This window comes from Heteronotia binoei, chromosome 9 (assembly GCF_032191835.1).
Source record: "Heteronotia binoei isolate CCM8104 ecotype False Entrance Well chromosome 9, APGP_CSIRO_Hbin_v1, whole genome shotgun sequence".
NCBI classification, from domain to species: domain Eukaryota; kingdom Metazoa; phylum Chordata; class Lepidosauria; order Squamata; family Gekkonidae; genus Heteronotia; species Heteronotia binoei.
This window is the reverse complement of record NC_083231.1, coordinates 53,914,507-53,932,386: the sequence shown is the minus strand read 5'-3', so window position 1 is coordinate 53,932,386 and position 17,880 is coordinate 53,914,507. Positions and strand designations below refer to the sequence as shown.

At 44.3% G+C, this 17,880-nt stretch overlaps 1 protein-coding gene across 1 annotated transcript; it reads right to left on the bottom strand.

Annotated features, from left to right (window-relative positions):
* Window positions 1-280: 280 nt before the first annotated feature.
* CTSO (cathepsin O) lies at window positions 281-16,117 on the bottom strand. Its single transcript, XM_060246606.1, has 8 exons — window positions 15,741-16,117; window positions 14,008-14,116; window positions 13,083-13,216; window positions 11,829-11,996; window positions 11,228-11,349; window positions 3,113-3,276; window positions 1,686-1,778; window positions 281-1,249 (listed from the first exon to the last, which is right to left on the bottom strand). Exons 1-8 carry the CDS (start codon window positions 15,897-15,899, stop codon window positions 1,215-1,217), a joined length of 984 nt encoding a protein of 327 aa, XP_060102589.1. The 5' UTR covers window positions 15,900-16,117; the 3' UTR covers window positions 281-1,214.
* Window positions 16,118-17,880: the final 1,763 nt, after the last annotated feature.

Genomic DNA, 17,880 nt, shown 5'->3' with positions numbered 1-17,880 from the left:
TCTGAAAGTATACTGAAGAAGCAGCTGTTATTGGGTTTCCACTGCTGCCTTCTGTGACATTTTAGTAATCCAGTCAAAATACTCAATGGGATAAAAATGACATATAAGAAAGATTTCCTATGTAATCATCAATGCAAAGCAGCCAAGAAGGTCAGAGCGCCTGCTCCGGCTGCAACGCCACTGAGGATGTTCTCCGCAGCTGAGAACGAAACGTCTGGAAGGAAAACTTTCTCCAGTAGAACACGGCACTTGAGCCCAAAAGATTCTACAAACCCTAATATGTAATCATCATCTTTATTATAAAATCAGTAAATATGAATTTGAGCATACAAAAATATTTTAACATCTCAGCTAACACACAAATATTTTCATCAAAGCATTGTTAAAACTATGGACAAGTATTAAAGTTCCTTCATCAAGTGTTACTTTCTAAATTTCAAAAAGTTAAATCATTGTGCAGCCATAAATACACAAACATTATTTATCAAAATATGTACCATATATCTTGCCTTTCTTCCTGTGAGGTGGGTTAGAAAAACTTAAGATTTTACAAATCTTGTCAGAGCAAAGAGAAAGGAACCATAGTTGCAGCTGCTGCATACAAAGGGATAACATTCATTATATCTACTTTGATTTGCAATGTGCTTTCCAATCTTCATCTGCATGAACTGTTTATTCAGCTGGCTTTGTTTTTGCATCTGTTCAGACTGCAGCCATTGTATTTTGCTTTCACAACTGTGCGAACAGGATCACTGCTGCAACCTTTTACAAAGGAATTAAGGCAGAAGAGAGTGACTGTCCAGTGGCCACACTGTAAACATAATGTACCTGATGAAGTCAGGTTGCCCTGATTCAGGTCCTGTTTTCCATTTATTGGGCAGCCTTGGCTTCAAAACTCTCATTAGAAACATCTGGACAAGTGGAAGTAAGACACGAGTGCCAACTGCATCCTGAACTGATAATATACAGCATGGTTCAGTACATGCCATTTATAGTGCCAGAATTAAACCATTCTAATACTACTGTGTAACGCTGATTAGGATGGCACTGTTGTTTTCCAGCTGTGAATGTCTGTGTAGCACAGGATGGAAGACGAAGCACAGCTCAGGATGTGTCACAGTTACAAAACTCATCAGAATGCCCCTTCTTAAAATGGCTTCAAACTGAGGAAAGTGATGATCAAAACGATTGCCCCATCATTTAGCTCAACCATTTCACACAAACACAGCAGAAACTTCATCAGCAATACCTAGAAAGCAACCAAATAAAAATTACCATTGCATTATAACTAAAATGGAGCCTGTGCTGCTGACAAAATGGGTGGGGGTAGCTACTTATTACCAGCCCTTGTATTGTATGAACATTTAAACCTTGTTTTTAACATCTTAAGTATGACCGATTAGGGATATTCAGGATTTTGCTTGTAGAGTGGTCCCACAGAGAATCTGTAACTCTAAATGAGTCTAATCATTGCACTTTAAAACAATTACGTCAGGCATGCATGCAAGATAGCCCCCAATGTGTCTATATAATATTTGACATATTTGATCCTCAAGGCAGGGATGACATGCATGCTCCAGAGAACTGAAAAAGTTCTTAAACAGGGCCTTCCAGGCAATACATCTGTACTTGCATCTATTCCAATATCTGGTTGAACTAATCATGATACCTTCTGCTCAACTTACCACAAACATTGGAGCCTATTTTAACATGAGCATAGCCATCTATTCCCCATGAACGTCCCCAAGAGTTCCGTACTATCCAATAGGGGATGCTACCTGTAAAATAAGCTCAATAAGCCTTTATGTCAGCCACACAGAATAAAGATAATAATTACATCTTCTGCAGAGCCTCATTCTTGTAGTGCAAGGAATGTGCCAATTTACTGTCTTCCTTGAAATTACACATCAAGTTTGCACTAAATGCACAGGCACATAAAATACAAAATGACCGAGTATGCATTACAATGCAAAGGCTAGATCAATGGAAATTCAGCAAAGGATGAATCACAATTTTAATTTAATCTTGCATGCAATACTGTTAGCAATTGTGTACATCAGGGATCCCTAACCTTAACGGCTGACACCCCCACACTGATCTCGGCGGGAGAAACCTCTGTAGCAGCAGCTGGCAACACGCTGAAGAAGCGGGCCCTGCCCTTGCCTCCTCTCCACTTCTTTCCTGGGCATGGGAAGGAAGTGGGATGGAGACAAGGGTGGTGCCACTTCTTCAGCGGGTTGCCAGCCGCTGCTACAGAGGTTTTTCCTGCCAAGATCAGCGTGGGAAGGGTCAGCCCTTAAGGAGCCGGGGAAGGCGGTGCTTCACTGCCCCTTCTTCTGCCTTAAAATGGTAGAAACGGATGGTGATGGAGGTGCTGCGAGGAGGGACAGGGTGGGGAGGCTGCACAGCCGTGGGGGGGGTGTGATGGGGAGGCTGCTCGGCCGCAGGGGGTGGCAGGGAATGCTGCATGGCCATGGGGGCGGGGGAGGGGGGGCTGCGTGGCATCATGGGGGAAGGGGCTGAATTTGGTTTTCCCACCCTGCCAGCCCTGGTGCCGTAGGTGGGCTGGCCCTGGTGCCAGTCCCCGGCACCACAAAGGTTGGGGACAACTGGTGTACATGACTTGTGAATACTGCAGACCTCCTAATAAGAGAACACATGTTCAGAACCCTATTGTGAACTCTAGGAGAATGGCAGGCTAACTTCAGAAACTAAGGCAGATAAGCAAACTCAGACCCCTCATTAAGTACAAAAGCAGCTAGTTCCTCCAACAAAAGCACATCATGAATCCAGGGGCTGCAACAGACCTGAATGTTTCCTTGAAACTTTACTTTATAGAACACATTCTAACTGTTATCTTTTTTTTAAATGTTAACAGTTTAAGTTGCAAAACTAAAATATAAATATTGTGTTGTGTCTTGAAGAATATGAATGTACACATTTTTTTTTTTTAAAAAAATATTCTAATTGTTACCAATTTTTTAACTTGTAAACATACATATTTTGATGGAAGCACATGCCAGTGACATCAGGAGGACTTTCTTCTGAGCAAAATGGGATGGATCTGAACTGATGTATAACACTCATTAGAGAGTAGCAGAAGGAAAGCTACCTGTTGTATCAAAGCCAGTAATGAGAACAGCATGATTTGCTTCTCCACTGGAACAGTGGTATTGTATGATACCGCCCAAGTAATCTTGCCAGCTAGTCGCATCTACAATTATCACCAAAGGACCCCATTTAACAAGTATCTTCATCATTTCTTCTTCATGCCCACTGCAAGAAAAAGAAACACACCCTAATAATCAGAAAGTTATCTAGCATCAAATTAGACTAAAACAGTCCAGCCCCAAGCAGCCTGGAAGGACAGGATTCAGCTCTTTGAGTTAGGTATCCACTGGTCAATGGATTATTTGCTGGATGACGCTAGTAGAAGTGAACTGTCAAAAATGGTGTCTGTGAATGTTAAAGATCAAGGGATCACTTGACCATGTGAAAATAAAACCAGGTAAAATCAGCTGTAACTATGGAAATTGTTACATCAAATCTGCTGAAACAAACCAAGGAATGCGGACAGGATATGGACTTGACAGCTTCAGGCAAGCACTGCTAAAGGCAGCTGTGTACTTGTGCAAACTTCCCAGCTTGTGCTGTGCACATGAAACCCCAGTCAGATTGCCAACAACTACACCAGTCACTTGTTTAGAAGGGGAAGCGGGACTGTGCCTTTAATCCAGCTCTCCACATATGTTGCAGAGGAATGCTGCCAGATAACCCAGTATCTATCCTGCCACCCAGCAGCCAAGCTTCAATATGTGCTTTCTCAGTCACATTGGCCAAGACAGCTCTGGCTGTCACAATACTCTTTCCCGCACTGTGAAATGTTTCAAAGGGCATTAATCTGACAAGCAACAAGAATGAAAGAAAATGAAAATAATTCCTCACATTACTGTTTTTGTTTTATACAATGACCTTATTCTTTTCAATCATATAGGCACATACGGGATTACAAATGGAATCTGCATCCCCCATCCCCAATTCTATCTGTATAAAAATATTTTTTACTGCAACAAGTCGAGTAACCTCAAATGAAAACAGTGTGTTGATTTCACAATCTCACTGTTTGTTCAAGTTGTATGAGAACAACCCTGTACATACTGCAGAGAAAAATAAACAGCGGACTCCTTTTTATGGACAACTAGGGTAATGGAAAACGACCCTTGGCACTTACCGTGAGGGGTCCTTCTCCTAAGAGGATAGGAGGACATCTTGGGTGTTTCCCACCGTCCAATCAGGGAGGCAGGAATCTAAAATCTTCCTCTTCCTGTGGGAACCACCCTCTTGCTCAGTTCGGGTGACTCCGAGAAGCAGTACGGACAACTTAACCTATATATAAACAGTAAACTGCAACTTTAAGGCAAAAATTTTGCTATGAAACAACTGGCGTAAAGAGAAAAAGCAGGCCACAGTACCTGACCTAATAAAACACCGGAAATCTGATGTCAGAGAAAAGAGAGGAGAAAATAACACTCCACAGATAGGGCGATAGAAGGGAGGGCAAGATGTCCTCCTATCCTCTTAGGAGAAGGACCCCTCACGGTAAGTGCCAAGGGTCGTTCTCCCTAAGAGGCGGAGGACATCTTGGGTGCTCCCAGAGCAGTGTGTTAGTCAGGGAGGGATTGCCCTAATCCGACAGCACATGCTGCAATATTCATCTGCCAAAGGCTGCGTCCGCAGAGGCATACGCATTCAACTTGTAATGGCGAATGAACGTGGAAATAGAAGACCACGTGGCTGCTTTACAAACTTCCTCAACCGAGGCGTTCTTATCAAATGCCGCGTTGGTTGCCGCACTTCTTGTCAATGAGCAGTAATCCCAGTGGGTTCTTTGAGATGCATTGCTTTGTATGCCTCTGCTATGCACTGTTTAATGGCATAACTTATTGCCGCTTTGGACATTTTCTGGCCCAGTCTGGGCGATGCTATATTGATGAACATAGAATCTGACTTGCAAATTTGTTCAGTTCTGATCAGGTAAATCTTGATTGCTCTGCGTACATCAAGCGTATGCCATACTCGCCTCTTGTGATGCTTGGGATTTGGGCAAAAGGATGGTAAGTTGATTTCCTGGTTTTTATGAAATTTAGAAGAAACCTTCGGCTGAAAAGTAGGGTCTGTGTAGAGGACCACCTTATCCTTGTGAAAAACACATAGCTCTCGCTAAACAGCGCCCCGAGCTCGGAAACCCTTTTGGCCGATGTTACTGACACTAGAAAGATAACCTGCATATGCAGCATCTTCAAAGGAACCGACATTAGAGGCTCAAATGGTGGGTTAGTTAAAGCTGAGAGTACTGGATTTAGTCGCCATGTAGGAAAACGGTGAATTTGAGGAGGATAAGTTAGTGAAGATCCTCTAAGAAAACGGAGAATGTGAGGATGAGATGATAACTTGAACCCCTCCACCTGCTGAAGCACGGATGATAGAGCTGCCAACTGATGTCGAAGTGTAGCTGGTTTAAGACCCGAACGTAAACCATCCTGGAGAAACTGAAGGATCTTCGGAATAGTAGGCTGTAATGGGTCCACGTCCTTTCTCCGACACCATCTGCGGAAGGCTTTCCATGAGGCGTTGTATATCTGCGTAGTGGAATCTTTTCTGGAGGCTAAAATAGTGCTTGCTACCTCCGTTGTATAACCCAGATCTAGCAACGATCTCCTCTCAACCTCCACACGGTCAATCGCAGCCAGTCGGGATGTGGATGCCACACCGGCCCATGATAGTGCATCTGGCCACATTGGTAGATGGAGTGGTTCCATTATTGACATCTGGTGGATTGATGAAAACCAAGAATGTCGAGGCCACCAGAGAGCAACCAGTAAGACCTCGGCTCTCAGTAGATTGACTCTTCTGAGTAGTTTTGGAATGACAGGAATCGGAGGAAAGGCGTAAAGAAGACCTTGAGGCCACGGGGATGTTAGAGAGTCTGTGGACTCTGCCTGTCTGTGGACGAATCTCATGAAGAACCTTGGAAGTTGGTGATTTTGACTCGATGCAAACAGATCCAGGATCGGTAGACCGAAATGATCCACTATTTTTTTGAAACAACAATTTGTTGAGTGACCACTCCCCGGATTGAATGTTCCCTCTGCTGAGCCAGTCTGCCTTGATGTTGCAGATCCCCCGAATGTGTTCCGCCCTGACTGACTTCACATGCTCTTCTGCCCAGCTGAACTACTTCACGGCCTCCTTGTGGAGAGAGGAAGACCTGGATCCCCCTTGACTGTTTAAATAGGCCTTGGCCGCTATGTTGTCCGTCCAGACTAAAACATGTTGACCGATGACCTGATCCCGGAAGTGAAGCAACGCTAAACGGATGGCCCGAAGCTCCAATAGGTTGATCAGGAGTTTTGTTTCCCTGGGAGACCACTGGCCTTATGTGGGTTTCACGTCGAGAGTCGCCCCCCCAACCTGAAAGACTGGCATCTGAGAAGATCTGCATTTCCTTCTCCACGCAGTAAATCTTCCCCTGGCGTAGGTTGGCATCTATTGTCCACCAATATAGGTTCTCCTTCACCTCCAAAGGTACTGTAAGAGACAAGGCACGCTTCTCCATAATCTGAAGCTGGTAAGGGCGTAAAAACATCTGCAATGACCTGGTGTGAAAACGCCCCCACTGGATCGCCTCGAGATTCGAGACCAACAGACCCATGAGTCTTGCCAAGGTCTGGAGGGACGACGATCTTTCTTTGATCACCTGTTGTACCAATGTCTTGGTCCTCAGCACCTTTTCCTCTGGAAGGAAGAGAGAATCCCGGTTTGTGTCGATGACCATGCCCAGGTGTTCCAACCTCTGTGTGGGGCGTAAATGGCTCTTGAAGAGGTTGACTATAAAGCCATGCTTTTGAAGACAATTGATGGTGTGTTGGACATCTTGTAAGGCGCTCCTCCTGGATGATGACCTTATCAACAAGTCGAGATACGGATGTATATGTATCCCCTGTTGTCTGAGAAGAGCTATTATGTTCACCAGTACTTTGGTGAACACCCTGGGTGCTGTCGCCAGGCCGAAGGGCAGAGCCCTGAATTGGAAGTGCGATCCGTTCATGCAGAAACGAAGGAACTTGCGGTGTGCCAGCAGAATCGGGATGTGAAGGTATGCTTCTGTTAAGTCCAAGGATGTCATGTAGTCCTGATGATGAAGAGCTTCTGTTATGGATTTGATGGACTCCATACGAAAGTGGTGGAGTTTGATGGCCCTGCTCAGAAACTTCAAATCCAAAATTGCTCTCCAGTCCCCGTTTTTCTTGGGAACCGTGAAAAAAATCGAATAGACACCTTGACATCTCTGATTCTGTGGTACTGGCTCTATTGCCGCGCACTCCAATAGATGACGAATTGCTTTGAAGGTGATGTCTCTCATGGTTGGGTTTGAACGAAGAGGGGATATAAGGAAGCGATCTGGGGGAGTTCTCTTGAACTCTATGGCATATCCCTGAGAGACAATTTCTAAAGTCCAAGAATCGGCTTGTGAGGTCGCCCAAGCCTGATGAAAATGTAGAAGGCGACCCCCAACGGGAATGGAAGTCCAGTCAGGCTTTATTGGACTTGGGATCCCTGTCTGGCTTATCCAATCTGTCGGGCTGGTGCCTCTGGAATCTCGGGTTATTAAAATTTTTGTGAAAATTTTGTCTGGACTGTCCCCAGGATGATTTTCTAAAGTCCTGTTTCGGCTTGGAGTTGCTGGTCGAAACCCGAAAGGAAGTGGATCCGAAGCCCTTCCTATCCGGGCGTCTGAGATACTTAGGCATAGCCTTCTTCTTGTCACGTGTCTCCACTAGGATCTTGTCTAGAGTGTCTCCAAACAACTTCTCACCCTGAAATGGGAAGGAAGAAACTATTGACTTAGAATGAATGTCCGCCAGCCAGGCACGAAGCCACAGCCCCCTTCTCGCTACTGCCGATGACGCCATTGCTCTGGCAGAGAAGGTAAGCGTATCCAAGGAAGCATCTGCAGAGAACTCAGCCGCCTTAAGGAGCCTGTTGGTGCCCTCAAGAATCCTCCTGTCTACGTTGGGAAGTAGTTGAGTTAGGCGTCGAACCCAAACGATTGCCGCACGAGAAACAATAGAGTTTGTGGCTGCTGCCTTAATGGCTAAGGCCGTGGCCTCGTGGTTCCTTTTCAAAGCTAAGTCGATCTTTCTGTCCCAGTTGTCTCAAACCGAGCCATGTCCGTCTTCAGACAGGAGTCCATGTGACTGTAGGGCCGACACAGGCGCATCAACCAACGGTACCTGTAGCATTTCATTGGCAAAGGAAGGTAATGCATACAACTTCGTAATAAAACCTGGCACCTGACGATTAGCACTTGGCTTCGCCCACTCTGCCTTCAACTGGTGTTCAAAAAACTCGGGGAAGGGAAAGACCTTATCCGTGGATTGGTACCGAGGGAAGAACTCAGTGTTCCCCTTAGGTTTGTTCTTAGGATTAGTTAGAGGGCAGCTGGCTTCCTGCTCTTCAGATGATTCATAGAGGTCTAAAGCTGCCAGTACTTTAGCTAGGAGGGGTTGGTACTCCTCTGCTTTAAAAAATCTTAGGGAAGGTTCTGGGCCTGTACTGCTTTCTATCTCCTCATACGAAATAAACTCGCCCTCCTCCCAATCCTCCCTCTCAGAGTCCTCTGATTGATCCCCTTCAGGTGATCTCTTCTCCCTGAACATTTACTTGCTAAGGTCTTCTTCTGTGCCTTGGTGAGCCAGGCATGATTCTTGGGTCTTTTTGGAGAGGGGGACCTGGAAGATGAGTGAGAGCTTGGAGCATAAGATCTCTTATGAGCTGCTGCTCTAACTGCACTGCCTACAGTCTGCTTAATGCACTCTAAAAATTCATAAGCAGAAGAAGATCCCATTGTGAGTACATTACCCTGCCCCCCAAGGGGCTGAGAAGACTGTGCAGTCTCTTGGAGGCCGTGACCGAAGTCTCCTGGCTGGAGGGTGGCCTCTGGGAGTCTTTGCTGCTCAGCAAAGGACTGCTGCTGATTGGGCCCGCTTCATGCAATTTTCCGCGCTTCAAAATGGCCGTCGGGAGAAGAAAGTGCAGCACGTGCTTCTTCTGTGGCCGAAGACGACCAGCGCCGCTTTCTGCTGCTCGCTGGCCACTCTGCCGCAGTCTCTTGGAGGCCGTGACCAAAGTCTCCTGGCTGGAGGGTGGCCTCTGGGAGTCCTTGTTGCTCAGCGAAGGACTGCCGCCGATTGGGCCCGCTTCGCGCCATTTTCCGCGCTTCAAAATGGCTGTCGGGAGAAGAAAGTGCAGCACGTGCTTCTTCTGTGGCCGAAGACGACCAGTGCCACTTTCTGCCACTCGCCAGCGGCCCGCCCCTACAGGGCACATTGCCGGTAGCCGCTGCAAGCCCAAGGGTCATGCCGGCTCCGGAGGATCCCCGCTCTTCGGCCCCGCGCCAGGCATCCAACGCGGGGTCATCCATAAAGTCGTCCCTGGGACGGCGCTGCATCCCGCCTTCTCTTCGCGCCGCGGCTGTCCCCTAAAGGGGCCTGGGCCGTTTCAGCGCTCCTTCCCTCAGACGCTGAGGTAAAGGAACAATTTTACAGAGGAGGAGGGAAGACAGAAAAATCACAGAGAAAATCACAGAGAAAAGACAAAGAGGAAGGAAATATTTTTTTTATATATAGTAGGAGTAATAATGTGAGGAAAAAAGGGATAGGAGCCTATCCTAAAGCTTGCTCTCCCTGTCGAGGCAGGAAATGAACTGAGCAAGAGGGTGGTTCCCACAGCCACAGGAAGATTTTAGATTCCTGCCTCCCTGATTGGACGGTGGGAAATACCCAAGATGTCCTCCGCCTCTTAGGGAGAACTGTTCTTTCAAGGAGGATCTTTTAAAATCTGTCTTGCAGTGCGGTTAGCAAATCTGTTCTGCTTTGTTTTTACATGGAAAAGAAAATAATGGATGGAATTTACTATACAAGTATATCAGGTAGAGTCCATTTCGCCAGGAAGATAAGGAATTATTAAGGGCTGCCAACCTCCAGGTGGCACCTGGAGATCTCCTGCTATTACAACTGATTTCCAAACACTGAAAATCAGTTCCCCTGTAGAAAATGGCTGCTTTGCAGGGTGGGCTCTATAGCACTGTACACCCTGCTGAGGTCTCTCCCCTCCCCAGACTCCACCCCCAAATCTCCAGATACTTCCCAACCAGAGCTTGGTAACCTTACAAACTATTGATGCAATTCCAGATTTCACTAATGGGTGTGGAAGAGGGGCAGGTCTTAAGCAAGACCTGAAGGACAGTTTGTGTATATACTGTGAAGGAACATGTCTTTGTGTGTGTCTGCATGTGCATGTATATGTGTGCATGCCTCTAAGTCATGGTTGAATGTTCAGAGAGGTGGCTTGCTATTGCCTACCACTGTGCCTCAGCCCTGGTATTCCTTGGAGGTCTCCCATCCAAGTACTTGTCAGGGTTGGCCCTGCTTAGCTTCTGAGATCTAACAAGATCAGGCTTGCCCAGGCTATTCATATCCTTTCTGAAGATCATCTATTCTGTTTAACTGGCTTGTTTATACTTCATAACGGCAACAGCCATGTTAACCTTTCTAAGCAAACCAATTTACAATATGAAGATCAAATGAAGTGCTACTAACAATAGTTATTTTTAGTCATTGTCACTAGAACTAATCTGAGAAAAAGTAGAATAAAGAGACATAGTATTTTTACTTCATAATTGGCAAGACCAAAGATTAAATTCCAGTACACAGAATTAATTCATATTTTGATAGCCATGGCACGGCTAGTCATAGCCTCACACTGGGTAGAGAAACATGCACCCACATTAGAAGCCTGGTATAAAAAGCTGTGGGAAACGTTCATATTATGCAAAATTGCTTATAATTCATACGATATATCTTATGAGCAATATGAAAGACATGTAGTGTCTGTTTGGTAGCCCTTACTTACTTTTCTTTCTGAAAATGACATCATTCCACAGAATCAATATTATAGAAAGTTAATTTATTTTTGATAGTGCTTATGTGTATTATGCAACCAATTGTTAAAAATCGGTTAGTTTTATGTAACATGCAATGAAGGTCAGACTTTAAAGGATTGTATCAGATTAGATATAGTAATGTATCTATTTATGTTTCCATTAGTTTTCTGTTTGATTTTTAAATGTAATTAAAAATTTTTTTAAAAAGAGACTTAGTATTACCTGAAGTCAAATGCAGCATATCCTGTGCTTGAGATTCCAAAATCTGAGTGACTAAAATAGTGACATAATCCTGTTTGAGCTTTAAAAGGATACCTGGAATCTCTCACTAGCTTCACACGGGTCTGAAAGAAGTCAGTACAAATAAAATTACTGTGATGAAATTGCAATAAACTTAAGCTGTAAAAAGTTGCCTTTGAAATGGCAGGGCTTAGTATGACTGGGCCATGAACTTATATTTCCAAACTAATGTTTGGCTTGCTCAAGTATTACATTCTCTGGACAACAAAGGGAAAGGGTAGAGCAGGCCATCATAAACCTGAAGTTGCTCTTGATCTCACCTCATAGAGAAGCTGGGGCTGGGAAGTATCTGGTCATCAGATGCCTTGTCAGAACAGGCCACATGATGGCCAGATGCTGGAATGAACAGTGTATCTTTTTTTCCAACATGCCTTGAAAGGTTCCATGAGGAACCTACTAACTATGGCAAGAGAGCAAATTCTGGACTAGAAGATACTTGGTTTAATTTAGTAATCAGTATTTTTGACAAATTCTCAGACTGTCACTCATTAACACAGACGGTGGAGATGTGAGAAATAACTACCTGATTCAGCCAATACAGAGCACTGATAGTAGAGCCGCCATTGCAACCGTTGTTCTCATATGAACAATCGATGACCTGTTGTACACTGAGCTCTTCCAGAACATTCCTTTTTATTGCATATGCAGACTCTACACCACCAACAACACTAAAAGCCCAACAGCCTCCACACTAGAAAGGGGGGGGGGAGAAAATCAAAATCCTTATCAGTCCTGCTCATAAATTCCTATTTTTAAAAATATTTCAATATTTATTGTATTTATTTTGACTTTTATTCTGCCCTCCTTGCAAGCAGGCTCAGGGCAGATCACAACAACAACATACAATAATCCAATAACTAAACAATAATTCAATAGTTAAAACACTTAGCCAGAACCTGGCTAAATTGAAATTGACCTGTAGCCATCTAGCCATCGTAGGTATGATTGTGACCTATAGCACCTTATAGCACCTGTTTATCTATTTTAATTAATTTATATAATTGAATTGTATTTTAAACTCTTGTTTACATTGTATTTTATTCTAATCATGGTGTTCCATGTCTGTGAGCCGCCCTGAGCCCGCCTTTGGCGGGGGAGGGCGGGATATAAAAATAAATTTACTTTACTTACTTACTTACTTTACTTAAAAACACTCTAAGTTAAAAACAGGTTAAATTATCAATGAAAGAACAGAAGCTGGAGCCACTGGGCCTCTAAGGTCTTCTCAGTCTGGGCCACACAGAGTTGGAGAGCTTCAGCAAGGGAAGCCAACTTGGATATAGTACCTTAATGCTACAGTTGATATTATGCTCAGTCTCTGACTGTGTTTGCTCAGCATATTGCCAGTTATTGGGCATCTCTGGGGTTCCTTCCAGAAAGTCTATTTTTAGTGAAGGTGGAAAGACTTCTGTGACTTTTTAATCTGGCATCTGTTGAAGTGTCTTTGCAGTTTTCCCATTAGCTACTAGTTGTAGAAAAGTTACTCTATAAAATTCAGAATTAACGCTATAAATACATGCTGTTCCTTGCACACTACCACTAATAACCAGAGACTATCTCCTGTCTAGAAACTCCCCATCTCATGATTTTGGGTTGTCACTGGAAACACTTGAGAGCCAGTGTGGTGCATAAATTGGACAAAGATTAAGTTGTGAGAATAAAATGAAGGAGGGGAGAGCCATGCATCTCGCTCTTTGGAGAAAAAGCCAGAAAAAGTGTAACAAATCCATAAACATCTGCACAAAGATGTTAGGCTAAAATGAAAGACAGAACTCACTGCTTCTTGATTTCTCACTGATGTAACAACATTTTTATCTCTCCAGTCAAACCTTGCTGGTAAGGGTGTTTCTGTTCCCTCTGGTTCTGGAACATATTTGGGAACTGTAGAAGGTCTACTTCGTAAATAAATAGCTGAAAAATAAGCCAAATACTTATACTTCTGGGTTTCAATGCAACTAAAACCTATTCAGATATTTTGTTTCTAAAAGCAAGTCCAGAATTAGACGTTCTTTCAGTTTTACTTAACACAGATTCTCTTTGACATAGCAAGTCTCCACCTTTTGTGTTCTCTATGTGCTGTAATACACACTGATTCCCCACTAGCCTTGTCCTGGTCTCATGCTCCTCTTCTCTGCGGTGCTTCCATCGGATTTCGCACACACTGCCCTGGGGCTGCCACTCACCTCACCTCTTTCCCACAAAAAGCAGAAACTGGTTTTCAGAGGATCCTGCTTGCTGTGGGAAAGAGGCCGGGCAAGTGGAAGTCTCAGGGCAGCTTGTATGAAATCTGATAAAACTGCCGTGGAGAACAGAAGCATGAGACTGGGACAAGGCTAGTGGGGAATCAGTCTCAGAGTTAACTTCAAGCTGCATTCTTTTGCTATGTGATCTAATCTATTAAATATATGTTGGCTAGGAACATCCATACTTTATATTCATCAGGTCCATCCCAGGTATACAAGTACAATAAATGTGAATAAAAAGAACAGTAAAAAGTGATCACATTATTATTTGTTATAGCACTTTTAGTGTTCAAAGCACTTCATATGCATTATTATATGCTTTCAACAACTTTGTAAGCTAAACCAATATTATTTTCATTATTACATGGTGAGCTTACAGCATAAGCAACATTAGACATTAGTGAAAGTTGGTAATGCTGGGAGGAAAAAAACATTCTTTATCATTATAAAACCACATACATCTAAATTCTTCAGGAAATAAGTGGGAGAACTGATTTATTCCATAGAAAGCAGTGATGCTGTCACTTGGCGATAATGAATTCAAATTCCTAATTCTTTTAACACTTTCCTAGAGAGAGAGAGAGAGAGAATAATTCCATCCATAAGATTCATATTCATACACAACCTTCTTGTGCCTATAGTTACTGTAAGAATTTTTAGAACATGGAGAGGAACCGTTGCAAAATGTGTCCTATCACAAAATATTCAAAAGTTTCAAGACAAGCATTCTTCTACGACAAAGGCAGCCGTTTTGAAAGGGGTGCTCCCAGCACACAAAAGGCTATATCTCTCGGGCTTTTCTGAAGCACTTCCTGCTCTGATGAAATGGAGGAAAACTAGGATCAACTCAACATTTTGGGGATAGGATTGCCAAACTCCATGTGGGGCCTGGAGATATCCTGGAATTACAACAAATTTCCAGATAATGGTTCCCTTGGAGAATATAGTTGACTCCCGCATGATCCTGGTAATACAAAAACAGTGAAAAGTGAACTCTATGGCTTTATACCCTGCTAAAGTCCCTTCCCAGGTTCCAACCCCAAAGAAGGAGAAAAGGAGTTGGTTTTTATACTCCAGCCTTCACTACCTGAAGGAGTCTCAAAGCAGCTTACAATCAATCACTCTCCCTTCCTTGCCCCACAAGACATCCTGTGAGGTAGGTGAGGCGGAGAACTTAGAGAAGTGTGACTGGCCCAAGGTCACCCAGCTGGCTGCATGTGGAGGAGTGAGGAATCAAACCAAGCTGTCTCTCCATGTATATCCCAAGCAGGAGTTGGGGAAGAAAGAAGTGGATTGCAAGAAAGATAGTCATGGGCACTACCATGGGAACCATTGACTTAACCTGTTTTTGTATTACCAGAATCATGCGGGAGTCAATTTCCCAAAACATATTTCACATTGATCAGCAACATCTGTAGAACTGGCCTAGCAATGTGGGGTTTTTTACAGTGTTTCCTCTACAGCTCACAATGCAGGTATGGGAACCATATTTTTGGACATTTCACATGGTTATCCTCTACAGATGTTACTGGAGTGGCACGATGCCAGACCAACTCACTTGCCACCTACCACTCTAGCAATGAATTTCACAGCTCTTTTCCTCCAGATAAGAGAATTTTTAAAAGCATCTCTCCATTTATCTCCCTTTCCTTTCTAAAACAGCGTTTATCTGTTATCTGTGAAAAAAGCAAGCTAATAAATATTTTAAGAACATTTCTATAAATAGACGTGGGCGTTAGATCCCCACAGAACAGCTTCAGGGGAGGGGGCAGAATTCCAATTCACGCTGTTACCAATTCATGGCTGACGCCAGCGGGGGGAAAATGGGGGGGGGGGAGGGGAGAGAGACCTGGGGGCCGCAGCGGGAGAGAGAACCCAAATATAAGAACTTTCCGTTTCTTTTTGGATCAGTGAAACAAATCCTCTGCTGGAAAACCTGCGGCTCTTCACAGTGCGTATTTCCAATGGAAACACATGTAGAATTCTCTTTATAAGATGCAGCTTGGCTCAGCGGCTGAATTCTATCAATCCCTGTAAGTCAAGCTATGGGGGGGGGGGGGGGGATGAGAGCTGTGGCCGAACCGCAGCGGATGAGCAAAGGCGGAGTCGGAACGTGGAAGCTCCAGCGAAGCGCTTCTCTTTGTTGAAGACGAGCAGTGCCTCCGCGGCCTCGCCATTGATGCGGTCCTTACCCGCAGGGCAGCTTCTTTCTTCCACTCGCTGGCCCAGGAGGAATTGAAGCGCTTGAGGCTGTTGTTGCGGCGGCCCTCGCTTGCGTCAGCGGCCTGGGGCCAAGCTCCATCCCGGAAAGAGGAGGGCAGGCACAAGAGCAGCAAGGGCCACAGCTTCATGGAGGGCCGGCGCGGCTTGCTACTTTGGGCCGCGGTCTTGGGAACGTGTTTGGCGGCGTCTCATTTCTCTTTCGCTTTGCTGGCCCCTCCTCCGCCGTCGCCTCCTGTCGTCTGCACGCAACGGCGAGGCGAGGCCCGAAGGAGGCCTTGGCTGCTTCCCGCGCCTGGAGCGGTGATGGGTCATTCAGCCAGTCGCACAAGACTGGCTTGGCTCCAACGTGCCGGGAGGCGGACTCACCAAAGAGAAACCTACCCCAGCGCTGAATTCTGCCCTAAAGCGTCATTACGCGGCCACTGATTTGAATAGCTTTAAAGGAGGCTTGCTTGGACAAGTGCGTGAGTGAAGGATGGGTTTATCAATGGCTATTAGCCTCATGGATTCTAAATGGAACCAATAGTGTCAGGGGCAGCATACCCATGAAAAGCCGGCATTTGAAGCTACCCAGGGGAGGGTGCTGCTTTCAGGCTCACCTTGCGGCCCTCCCAGTTGGCCACCTTTTGGATTGATCCCACAGGTCCCTTCGTGTATCACCTCAGGACATTTCTCGCCTTTTACCACCCATTGGCGCCTCTGACGAACATGGCTTACATGTAATGTTAACTAGCGGCCTTTTGGAAAATCTAACTATCCAATAATTGCTATGAGGGTAAAATATTCTGAGATCTAGGGAGCAGTGTTCCGTTTGACTTAGTGTGAGCTAGCTCACAGTTTTTAAGCCTCCAGCTCACGTATTTTTGTCTTAGCTCGGGAAAAATGAACCCAGAACAAACTAATGTATGAAGTAGATCACAATTTTAACGTCAGTAGCTCATTAAGTAGATTTTTTGCTTACAAGACTCCACAGTTTAGAAGGAGTATTGCTAGGGAAGAAGCCTAGGTGCACCTGAACTCTTAACAGCTGGATCTATACAGATCCCTCTTTTGAAGCATTCGATTCCCAGTCCACCATCAAATCATAGGTGACTGTGGACTATATTATAAAAGTCACTATGTCAGTGCTCCATATCACCTCTGTGACACAAAACAATGGATCCACCATGGCATAGATTGTTATGATTTCATATTCAGTCCTCCAAAATCCACTTTCAAGTTACAGATCACCTCCATCAACATGAACTACAAAAAAAAATCATGGTTCTGGCATTCAGGTTATACTGATGTTCTCTGATTCTTTGTTCATCTGCTAACAGAGTTGCTGCCTATGGCCCTTTTTTGGCCCTTTTTTGGCAGGGATGATTAGATAAAACAATCCAGTTCAACATGAAGAAATTATTTTACTACTAGACACTGGGGGGCAGCAATGCACTTTTAAACAGACTAGGGTGGCAGGCTGTATCCTCCAAAAAACAAATTGCAGCAGAGAATACATGTATCCTTGGTCAAATCATAACAATTGAACAGCAGATCAAAAAGGTAAAAGGTTTCTGTGAGTATACTTAAGTATATGCATCAAACAGGTGTATTGAATTTACCATGATTGTGGGGAGAGGGAGGGGAAGACAACATTAACACATGTAATATTTTTGTACTCAGGTTTTTTTTTTCATAGGATGATGGGAAAGAATATAATAGGTAAAGGAAGCAGCCTCTCTGTGATCTTTATTAATGGCATTTCAAGGAACTGATTCAGAGACTCCCTTGGGTCTACTTAGGATATGTTAACATGGTTCAAATGCATGAAGTGTGCAAAACAGATGTGAATGTATTGCCTGTTTTTGTTACTCTCACAAATCTGAACAACTTGGGGCTAATTAACTGTGTATGTGATCAATTCAATTAAAGTATCTTCAAGAAACTGAACCAACATTCTCTGCACCTTTTTGTGCTTTTTGATCATTCTAAAATTGAACCATACTGACTGCAGCTGTTTGTGCATTAGTTCACATCTGAGTGCTGCTGAAAGGAGGAGAAAGATGCAACACTGAAGGATGTATGTCTACTGAGAGGTGCTGTATATGGACCGGAATGTAATGTCAGCCT